The sequence below is a fragment of the Hydra vulgaris genome, chromosome 12, assembly GCF_038396675.1.
Source record: "Hydra vulgaris chromosome 12, alternate assembly HydraT2T_AEP".
NCBI classification, from domain to species: domain Eukaryota; kingdom Metazoa; phylum Cnidaria; class Hydrozoa; order Anthoathecata; family Hydridae; genus Hydra; species Hydra vulgaris.
In genome coordinates, this window is record NC_088931.1 from 947,721 (window position 1) to 960,008 (window position 12,288).

The window sequence follows — 12,288 nt, forward strand, 5'->3', positions numbered from 1 at the left end:
GTATTTTTTTGCTCTAGAGATGTGTAGAAAGTTAAAAAAAATCTGCAAAATCTAAAAAAAGTTTTTTTAAAGTTGTCTTCCAAATATTCTAAATAGCAGCTTTAATAATTTGCTATATAGTAGCATCGTCCCTCTTGACATGCATCCCACTTTTAAAACCACATAACACAAAGCAAATTTAAAAGCACAGATCACACAGTATGTCTAAAAGCACACATCACGAAGCATATCTGAAAGCACATGTCACAAAGAACATCTAAAGAGATTTTTTTCAACAGAATCTTGTTTTTCTGTTTACTAGAAAACGGCATCTGTGGTTGCAATTTTTAAAACTCTGATGATCACTCTAAAACCATCACCCAATCAGTCTTTTTAACATCATAAGTCTGTGGTGTGTGAGTCAGTGGCCAGTGAACACTTAGACAGCCAATCATTATTCAGTATAGTAACATTAATTAAAATCCATATGTCAAGTTTAGCCTAAAAAGAGTTCACAGAAATAGCGCTAACAATATCAATAGTCAATTCTAGTAAAGAAGCTCTGTTTGTTAAAAAATTAATGCCAAGGCAAAAAAACGAGTTATTTCGCGATTATATTTTATTTGATGATAACTTGATGATTGATAACTTCTTGGCAAAATTTCATTAAATTTCCTTTCTTAATTCCATTAAATAACTTTTACATTTGAATTAAGTCATAGTACATTTGAATTGTACAATTATATAGATGAGATGATTGTAAGACACATAATGTATTCTGATATCAATATCTAATCGCTATTGTACAAAAGATTTGAACATATTAAAAAAAAAAAAAAAAAAGTTTATTTACATAAAAACTTAAAGAGAAAAGAAGGGGGAGGGGGCAACTATAATAAAGAAAAAATAACTCGATTCTCTTTTATATATTAACCACAAGCTTTAAAGAAAAATCAGGCTGCGCATTAAACTATACGGAGACTCAGATTGTGCGTGAAATAGAAGGGACGTGGAGGAGTTCAGTCTTTGTACCTTACGGATAACAAAAACTTAATTTTTATTAATATTTTTTATTAAAACTGCACTCTTGAAAATAATAAAAAATTAAAGAATCCTAGTTTTGTTAGACGACTGATGATGATTCTGTAAATTATTTTTATTGACATTTCTTTGTCTGAATTTTATTTTGGAGCGATATTGTAGACCATCTGCAATCAACAAACAACTAATATCTTGAGTCTCACAACTTATTCTCTGACAATACACATTTCTATCTGATCATTTTACTGCTGACTTGTTAACTGCTATAACAGAAAGGTTAATATACTGCAGAAAGGCTACAACAAAAACCATTAGATGGAAGCGATGAGGCGAGGGCTCCTAACATATTAAAAGTATGATTTTGATATATTAAAGACTACTCATCGGAGACTGAGTTATCAAAGATTTTTGATTAAGTTTGACATAAAGGTCTTCTCCATAAGCTTGCTATATATGGTGTTTGTAAGAAAATTGTAAAACCATTTTTGCATTTTTTGATCCAAAAAAATGATCAAAAATAATAAAAACTATTTTAAATAGAAACCCAGACAATAAGAAAGAAAAATGAAGGTAAAAAAAGCCTTTACCATTGTTTTCTTCGAAAACAGTATGTATATATATATATATATATACATATATATATATATATATATATATATATATATATATATATATGCTTGTAGTGATGCCATTTTGAAGTGCATATACTTTTTTTTTTTTTAAACATCTTCGCTTCCAACAAGGCTGCAAGCAACCACTAATTAAAGTTGGAAGTAACTGGAAGAGAAAAGATGAAGATTGTAGAGCAAGATAATGATTAATGGACGACTTAAAGGATTGCAAATTATATGAATCAGGAAAGCAAGATGAAGGAAGCGAATTCCAAAGAGCTGATGTTCGAGGAAAAAAACTAGACGAATAAGCGTTTTTGGAGCACTTAGAAACAGTCACAGAAAAAGGATGACACTTAATTGAATGACGAGTAACACAAGAATGAATTTAGATGGCACAAGAGACGCTAGCTCTTTGAAACAGTGCCCATTATAGTATTTGTAGAAAAGAGAAAGAGAAGCAACATTACGATGATGTGATAATGGTTGGAGGTTGGCTGCAAGAGCAGGTCCAACTATGTTTACAATGCGTTTTTGCACCTTGTCTAAAAGAGAAAGAGCATCATTAGAAGATCCACCCCAGATATGGCAACAGTATTCCATACAAGGCCGGATTTGAGATTTATAGAGATGGAGAATAGAATCTGAAGAAAGAAAGTGTCGAGCTCGATAAAGAGATGCATCCTTAGCAGATGCTAATTTTTGGAAATTGGAAGTAAGAGTTAATCCTAGAAGATGAAGAGTAGATGACACTCATCGAGTACATCACCATTTATAAATATAGGAAGATCTAAATTATTGCAATAACAATTGGCTAAAAAAAATTGAGCTTTATCTGTATTGAAGTTCACCAGCCACTGTGAGCCCCATGCTGTAGCAGAAGTGAGATCCTTTTCAAGCTCAAATGCCCCCTCCAAGCAATCAGAGAGTGTTGGTTTCTTATCACGACAAGAATAAATGGTAGTATCATCTGCAAACAATGCCACCTTAGATGTGAGAATATCTGAAAGATCGTTGATGTAAATTAAAAAGAGTACAGAGCCAAGGATAGAACCTTGAGGAGCCCCTGAAGTTACAAAATAAGAAGAAGAGTGCTGTCCATCGAGGACAAATTTTATGCTACGATTGGAAAGGAAGGATTCAATAATCTTAAAGATGTTGCCAGATACACCATAAGAAGAAAGTTTATGGAGAAGACCAGCATGCCAAACTTTATCAAAAGCTTTTGAAATGTCAAGAGCAATGGCCTTAACCCCTCCATCTTTATCTAACGCATGATAAAACCTGTCAGTTAGACGAATCAGATCGCTCTCCAGAATTTTTGAAAATAGGGATAACAGCCAGTCTTGTTTTCCAGCAGGCTGAAAAACAAGACTCTGATAAGCACTTGTTGAATAGTTTTGAGAGTATAGGTGACAGCTCCGGAGAACACTTCACAATAACAGATATGTTGTCGGGCCACATGAATGTAACTTGACATTTATAATCAGACATGATTTGGGAAAATTATCCATGAAAAATCATTTTTTTGTGAAAATTGAAGTATTTATTTTCAATACCACACCTAAATGAGTATGTTTCACAATAATGTCACGTTAGATTCAGATAAACTATGGTAGTGTTAATTTTTCTACCAAAGTTGTTTTTGCATAAACAATCATAACTTTTAGCCCTATTCAAAAAACTGCTTTCGGTATTTAGTATCATTTTTTGAAATACTCGGGACTTATTCGACCATCTTGAAAAAATAATTTATTCCATTTACAATGCGTAAACAATGAAAAAACAGAGGCGGTAAACTTTATAAACAAGTTACTTTCATTTTCACACTTGTTTCGTTTTTATATCAGTGGTAAACTTTAATTGACATTTATCAACTTAGTTTCTCCGCGCAGCGGCCTTGCTCAGCAAGGTTCGTGTTTCGGAGTTAAAGAGTTGAGAGAGGGTTGCACCACGAATAACAACTAAAAAAAAAAATAAAAAAAAACACAAAAAAATGAGTAACCTCCTCGACTGTAGTGGCCCCCCTCTGGCCTTGGGGAGGTGAATAATCTAAAAAAAAAAAAAAAAAAAAAAAAAAAAATTTGGTTTCTTTTATTTTTATAACAATAATTTAAAACATTTACATTTAACTTAGTTACATTTAACTTATTGTTATAAAAACAATTATATTTTTGAACACTAAGTTGATAGAAATAGCTATTATGGCTTCAGTAATGTATCAAGATAAATACTTTTTGTTGTTAGCACAGGGCAAAATGAAATATATATTTCATAATTCATTCCACCTGCTTTTAAAAAAATATCTTTTTTATAAATATACAAACACAAGTTATTATAATATGGATATATCTCCTGCAAAACTAACAGACGCTTCATATTTTGCTATTATTTACGAATACTTTTTTTGCATAAATTAAATACCAATAAATAAAAAGTTTTTTGGTTGTCACTAACAATCAATCAGCTTTGTTTAAAATTATCGGCTTTTTTTTTTTACGAGTTTGTTCTATGCCTTAGTTGCATTGAGTGAGGCTTGACCTGGAATCGTCTATAATACTAATGTGTCATCTATAACACTAATGGAATCGTCTATAATACTAATATTATAATACTATATAATTGTCTGGAATACTATAAAGAAAGTGCTTGATGAACTCAGTCAGAGCTATAATATAGTAGAAAATAAAATGACGCAATTTTCACAACTTATATATATAATATAAGTTGTGAAAATCGCGTAGTTATACTTTCTACTATATTATAGCTCTGACTGAGTTCATCGAGCACTTTCTTGAAAGTATATGTACTTCAAAACACCATCACTCCAAACATACACACATATATACATACATACATACATACATACATACATACATACATACATACATACATACATACATACATACATACATACATATATATATATATATATATATATATATATATATATATATATATATATTATATATATATATATATATATATATGTTATTTAATGGCATTCAATACATTTTAATAGATTTGTTTTTTACTAAGACAAATACCAAAAAATGAACATATAAGTAAAAATTAAAATTTGATGTTTTTGTTGTTAATTTTCTTTCTGCAACAAACTAAAACTACCTGTGAATTAACTCTTCTTTGTCTCTCTTGTTCATCTATTTGAGATTGTGCTAGTGCTTGAGCTAAAGCAAAGTCTTCTTGTTCTTGTTCCGTTAATCCAGATTTTGATTCTAATTGATCTAATTGATCGGTTCTCAAGTGATCAGCAGAAGCTTTTAGGGCAGCAGCTATAGCTTCATTTTCACTCTTAAATAATAAAAATAATAAAAAAAATAAAAATAATAAAAATAATAAAAATAATGAAAATAATAAACTTTCATTCAATATGTTATTAAAAACTTTTGCTATTGCGCAACTTTTTATTATACTATACTTAATATGTTATTGTTTCACACAATTGTGCAAAGTTGTTGCTAACATTCATACACTATTAAACCATTTAAAAAATCTCCTAACACTAACTCTGACTTTAAACTTCAGCTTCAGAGCTGTTAATAGAATAGTGAAATGATGTCTCAGAAGCAAAAAATTTAGGGTAGAGCTTTTTTTGTTTATTTTTGTGTTGGAGGTATGTTGAATTTTTTTTCGAAAATGTTTAACATTATTTAAAATTGTTTTCAAAAATACTTTTAAGATTGTAAAACATTTTAAATTAATTTAAAAAAAGTAAAACATTTAATTGTTGTATTTTAATTAAAAAGCTTTAGAAAATTTATGCAATAAAATAAAACTTTTCAATTTCAATTAAAACTCTCAAAAATTTAAAAACCTAAAGTGAAAACCTAAAAAAAAACACATGACAACATTAAATACACCCGTAAAAAGAAAAGAATCAGATCAAATATTCTTTATAATCTATCTGCATAGTCTGAATGGACATTTTTAGATTTCAACTTTTTCCCTTAAAATTCTTAAGGTTATTTACAAAAGCAGTACCTGGTGATAATAATTTCCTAATAATTCATTTTAAAACTGAAAAGAATAAATTTATTATTTAAAATTTTTATCTGAAAACTTTGGCATATAAATTTGTCGAATGGTCACACACGAGCAGTGAAGACCTGAGGGAAAAATGAAGTACATTAGAATAGAGTTATTTTTCCAAAAAAACATTTAGACAGTTGTCAAGACAAAAATTAAGATTAATAGAAGAATGTTTTAAAATGTGATAATAGGATGACAATAAGACAGACATTGCATCCAAACAATACTTACAATGATAAAAAAAAATTATATAAACATAAAATGAACAAAGATATACAACAAATATATCACCTAACAAAAATTTACAAAATAAAATAGACTGCAAAATAAAAAATATGCATACAACAATGTAAGGCCTAAGAATGGAAAAAAAATATTAATGCTAATGTGTAAACGTAATTTGAAGTGGTTAAGTAATAAACAGTCTTTTATTACTTTTTAATGAGGATCAGCACTAATAACTAGTTTATTCTGTCAGCGTCATCACCACTTATTCTTTACCCCACGACTCATGCCTATTCCATACTGCATTAAAAAAATCACTACAATTAGCCAAAACACATCCACACCCTAATTTGTAGAAAAGTCCCAATATTTTTTTTATGAAATGATATTGAAAGTGTAGATCCACTGTCACTCTCTGAATAACTTCGATCCACTGTCAATCTCTGAATAACTTCTACCCACTGTCAATCTCTGAATAACTCCAATCCACTGTTATCTCTGAATAACTTCCTTTAAATACTGAAAAGAAATTGAATTAAGAATGAGAATTAAACTGTGCATCTAAAAAAATTTTCAAAATAATATACACTATATTTAGTGTATATAATTTTTAAATTAAAAATTTCAAAATTAAAATCTTTATTAATTCATGGAACATATCATGCTTTCTTGGAAACTGCATAAAATATGGGAGTATAATACAGATGTTAGTATATGTTAATATCAATTTTTCATTGTATTATTCTTCTGATGAATATTTATTAAATTTAAACAACTTATTAAATTCAAAAAATATAAAAATATTGTTGAATAATAAAGATTTTGTTGAGCTGTAAAGCTATAGCTATGTGATGCATTCATAGTTTTATAATATTTATAAAAATTTTTATTAAAATTTGATAAAGCCATTCTAAAGGCACAGCTAAAGATAAAGAATGTTGAATGTTATTGGTAAAGCTATAGCTTTACCAATAACATTCAACATTCTTTATCATTCAACAACATCTTTACTATTCAACAACGTTCTTTATCATTCAACAACATCTTGATTAAAGCAAGATATATAATATATATTAGATCTGTTTTTTTTTTTGTTTCAAATGATGACATGAAATTTGATTCATATTGAACTAAAAAAAGTTCAATTTTTTTTTCAAACTTCATTCTTAAAAACCAAAGTATAATGTTTTATTGGTCATACACCAAAGTATAATTTTTATTAGTCATACACCATAATTCTATTTATGTATTATTTACTTGATTCAATCGAAGGTTTATATGATAGTTGTTATCAGTCGTTTTATTGTCACAATTTTTAATGCTTAAAACGCTCTATATGCTTAATATATGCTTATATGCTCTTCTTATCTATATGCTTAATAGTAAACCAATAAATTTTTATTTTTTTACATTATTCAAAAGATAACTACTTCAGTCAATGTTCAAAAAACGAAGTGCAGTTTTAAAGTAAACTTTACTGCTATTGTCATGTTTATTGAGTGCACTAATGTGCATATTTTAATTTGATAATGAAACATGTACTTTTATATTTAACTTTGACTTTTTATCATTTGAGTTGTTACTCACCATTCCATTGTAGGATATTGGTGATATTCTAGAAGGAATTGTAGATTTTCCAAAAACTTCATTCTTTTTTTTTCTAAACAACAACAATAAAATCAAGTAATTATAAAACAGAAAAAAAAATTCAACAATTATCATATAAAAAATAAGATTATATTATATATAATATCAGAAAATCAATTTACTAGAACTAACAATAAAATTGACAAGTAGTCAATAAAGCTCAGAATAAGTTTCTTTTTAAATCCTCGAGAAACCATAAGTTTCAAAGATCATTTATTATACTTTGTTGCAAAAATAGTTAAAAGTAAATACCAGTAATGTTACATTACATAGTGTGTATATATATATATATATATATGTATATATATATATATATATATATATATATATATATATATATATATATATATATATATATATATATATATATATATATATATATATATGTATATATATATACATACATGTGTGTGTGTGTGTGTATATATATATATATATATATATATATATATATATATATATATATATATATATATATATATATATATATATATATATATATATATATATATATATACACACATACACACATCTTAAATGAATGATAAAATAAATAAAAATTAAACCAGAAAAAACAAAAGATAAAATTAATATGTTATTTTAAATTAGAAGTGTTTCACTACAAAGAATTTAGAAACGATCGAAGTTGAATTATTATTAATTTATATAATTAATAGTTAAATTTATTTAACTATTTTAATTTAATAACTAATAATTAAATTATATAATTAATAGTTATTTAATCCAAGCTTAATTACTTAGAAATTTAATTATTTAAAAATTTGAAACTTTGATATTTTCAATTGCCTTCAAAGCAAATAAAAATTAAAAAAAAAAAGATCTGTTACTAGGATTTGAACCCTATTCAATGTCAATATGACAATCGCGCCACACAAATGAGGCCTAATCAACCTAAGAGCTACATGGTGGTATTTGAAAAACTATTAGCTTTAAACTGTTAATGGAAATGGTTTTAAATTAATTAAGTTTGAACTATTAATTGAGATGCTTCTAAATTAAAAAATATATCAGTTTTCTTTTATTTTCTCTGGTTTATCCTTTATTTATTTTATCATTCATTAAGTTTGTTTCTCTTTTCAGTTTATGGTTTGTTTATTTTTAATTTTCTTTTTTAGCACATTTTTTAAAACAATCAAATTATCAATACAAAATCATGGCCAAGTTGTCAAAAAACTGTGGCCAAGTTGTCAAAAAAAAATTGTATACATGGTCATATAAGGCGTGCAACCACAAGCGCTTACTGAGAAGGCTTGTAGATGTAGTATATTATATATATGTACCAATACCAGTAATGTTGAATAACATGGTATATATATCATATACCACATGTATAAGAGTGTGTGGATGGTTTTGGATTATTTGGGATATTGTACTACAAATTTTTTTACTTAATTATTTCAAATGAATTCTAAATCTAACCTAGCATTAACTCCATTAAAACTAACCTAGCATTATCTCCAGGACAATTGTGATTACTCTCATGGCGGTGACGCAAGCATACAATTTGCTTGCATAATGAACATAAGACAGGAACAAGCTAAAAAAATACAGTAAGAAAAATGTTTCATGATTTAAAGAAAAAAAGCAAATTTATATATTTTATATATTACACATATTAAAAATAACATATGAACAAGCATAAAAATAAGCATAACCTACTTCACGATTTTTGCATCCTTTAGCAATACACCTTTGCGAGCGCTAAAAATTGAGATTTATTATGAGGATATTCAAAAAGTAAAACTAAAGTGTTTCATATTTGTCTTAAACTTAAAAATAAACTGACCCTGTTTCTTTAATATAAACTGACCGTGTGTTTTGCAAGATCTGATTTACAATCATTTTCAATATGATCATTGACCTAGAGTAAATATAGAAGATTAAAATACTATTTACTTATGTGTGTATTTACTCATGTGTGTATATATATATGTATATAAATATATATATATATATATAAATATATATATATATATATATATATATATATATATATATATATATATATATATATATATATATATATATATATATATATATATATATATATATGTATATGTAAATTGCAGAAGTTCTTTCATTATTTTCTTCATATTTTCACGCTAAATTAATTTTGATTATGCAAATAAATTCATGGTTGAAATAACATTTTACAATGATACGTTTTTTATCATGCCACAATGTGAAAAACTGTAACTTTCGAAAGCTTAAAAATGACTTAAATAAGTTAATTTTGGTACTAAAGGTATATTTTAAATAAACTTTCAAGTGTCTACATCAACATTCATTTGCTAAAAGTTGACAAAAAAGAGAATAAAATTGACTACTTTTTCATTTTCTGCTGTGGAATTGCCCATATATATATATATATATATATATATATATATATATATATATATATATATATATATATATATATATATATATATATAAAGTAAAAGATTACTTTAGTTACTCATACTCATAAGTTACTCATAGCAACAATATGCAATTTAAATTATTTTTGCTTTTAATACAAAAATCTTGTAACAATACCAAAACAGCACTACTGATAATTTTTTGAAAAGCCTCAAGAGCTTAAAGTTTACTCAATTATATAAATATAAAAATACTTTGTATTAGTGTGATTTTTGGAAATTAAAAAATATTTTAATAATAAATATTTTGAGAAAAATAGATTAACTTTTTTTTTTTACTGGTTTGACTATCTTTTACTTTATATTGGTTAAAAATTATTATTCAAATATATATATATATATATATATATATATATATATATATATATATATATATATATATATTCCTATAGTTTACGGTTAAGAAAATGTGTTTGTGGCAAAAAATGGTTCTTCGCTTATTTGTGGTATTAAAGCTGACAAAATTAAGGTTAGATTATGTCAAAACGCATTAATTTAATTGCGGGAAGTAATTAAACGACAAAAACGCAAATTAAAAGACTAGAATGTTTTTATTTTTTTAAAAATAAAAACATTCTGAATGTTTTTATTTTTATTTTTTAACTATAAAACATGCAGGGAGAACTGCTACATCAACTATCTTATAGCCTGACTCGCGACAGAGTGCTGCTACATCGACTGACAAATAGCCTGACTCGCAACAGAGTGCTACTACATCGACTAAGGGTTTATATATATAACACACACATAAATTGTTTTTGTTATTCACCTCCTCAAGGCCAAGAAGGCCGCTACAGATGAGGAGGCTACTTAATAGTGGTTACAACCCTCTATCAACTCTATAACTTTAGTATTTATTTAAAGAATTCTTCTTGCTATTTTTATTTTTAATTTGAATAGCAGAAAAAAATGAATTTTTTAAATCGTGCAGGCTAACTTAAAAATGACCATCCTGTCAGCGCTTTTTATGCGCTGGCATTAAATTTCAAATGGAGAAAAAGAATATATATCTTTCTTGGTTGTCTTTAATTTTTACCATAAAATGTAAACTTTATGTTTAAAAAAAAAAAAATTAACTTAAAACACAAAAAAAGTGAAAAAGTTATTTAATTTGAAAGATTGCCTGCCCGAACCAAACCCTCAGTCAATGTATCAACACTCCTTACATGTTCTACACTGGATTTTTAGATGTTTGAGTTTTGACACTTACAGGCATTGTGCAAACTCCAAACTTTTGTATGTTTATGCTTATATCAAAAAAGAATGTTTTGCAAAGAATTGGGGTGATTAAAGCTTGGGAACAAAAAAACCCTAATTTTTGGGCCCACCCAGCCCTTAATGTGGGAGCAACAAATTTATAAAGTATTTTCTTTACTATTTTTGTCTAAATTTATATTCATCAACAAATTTCAAATTTCATGCAATAGTCAAGTGTCAAAACTCAAACATCTTAAACTCCAGTGTACACCACTGACTCTAGACACAATTTGTTTGTTCTTAAGATTTAATTAATTCTCTACATAATCAAGAACAAATAAGAGCCATATTGCGTTATTATAAAAAGTTATCACTTGACAAAGTTAAAAAAACCTTGAGTAATCCTTGATAAAAAAAAACTTCTTTAAATTTAATTCTAAAATAAAGCACTTCTATGAGTTAAATTTTACAGTTGTAAAATTTAACTCAGAGAAGTATTAAGCTAAGTAGTTAAAATTGTTGAACACTGTGTTGAAGTGTATAAGTATTAAACTCAGAGAAGTGTATAAGTACTGAAGAAGTGTATTAAGCTAAGTATTTAAAAATATCTTTTGAAGAAAAGCATTCTTTTTATTATTTAATTGAGTTTTTTTTGAACTTAATGTTTTAATTACTATTTTCAAAACAATTGTTTTAAGCACTGTACATTTCTTATAGTTCTTCACTGTACGTTTGTTATAGTTTTGCTTTTAAAGAGATTTACTATTCGAATTTTATTTAGTTGTCAATGTTATGCCATCCAAATTTTATTCAAAAAAATGTGCGGTCGCAGTGTAAAGATTTTGTTAAAACGGCTGGTAGCGAGAGTTAACTTTATAAAAGTTTAATTAACAGCATTTATTTGCTAAACTTTTCATCGGGTACAAGTATTCTCAAAATTCATATTTAATCATGTAAGAATATATTTAATGAAATTTATTCTGTAAAACATGTATTGCTTATTTTATTTTATTTCTAAAATTAAAAAATTATTGGTCAAGATTGCAAAAAAGTGTAGCATTATCGAGTAAATTTTAAAATTGAAATCGCTTAATGAAAAA

The 12,288-nt window shown here is 26.5% G+C and overlaps 1 protein-coding gene across 1 annotated transcript in view; it reads right to left on the minus strand.

Moving 5' to 3' along the window:
* The window catches only part of LOC105843289 (AN1-type zinc finger protein 2A), a 39,044-nt gene that overhangs the window by 4,431 nt on the left and 22,325 nt on the right, over window positions 1-12,288 (minus strand). Inside the window, exons 5-9 of the mRNA XM_065811171.1 lie at window positions 9,385-9,435; window positions 9,234-9,275; window positions 9,020-9,111; window positions 7,494-7,566; window positions 4,758-4,943 (exon numbers count right to left, since the gene is read on the minus strand). Of these exons, the coding sequence (XP_065667243.1) occupies window positions 4,758-4,943; window positions 7,494-7,566; window positions 9,020-9,111; window positions 9,234-9,275; window positions 9,385-9,435 (444 nt within the window). The remainder of the gene's footprint in view (window positions 1-4,757; window positions 4,944-7,493; window positions 7,567-9,019; window positions 9,112-9,233; window positions 9,276-9,384; window positions 9,436-12,288) is intronic.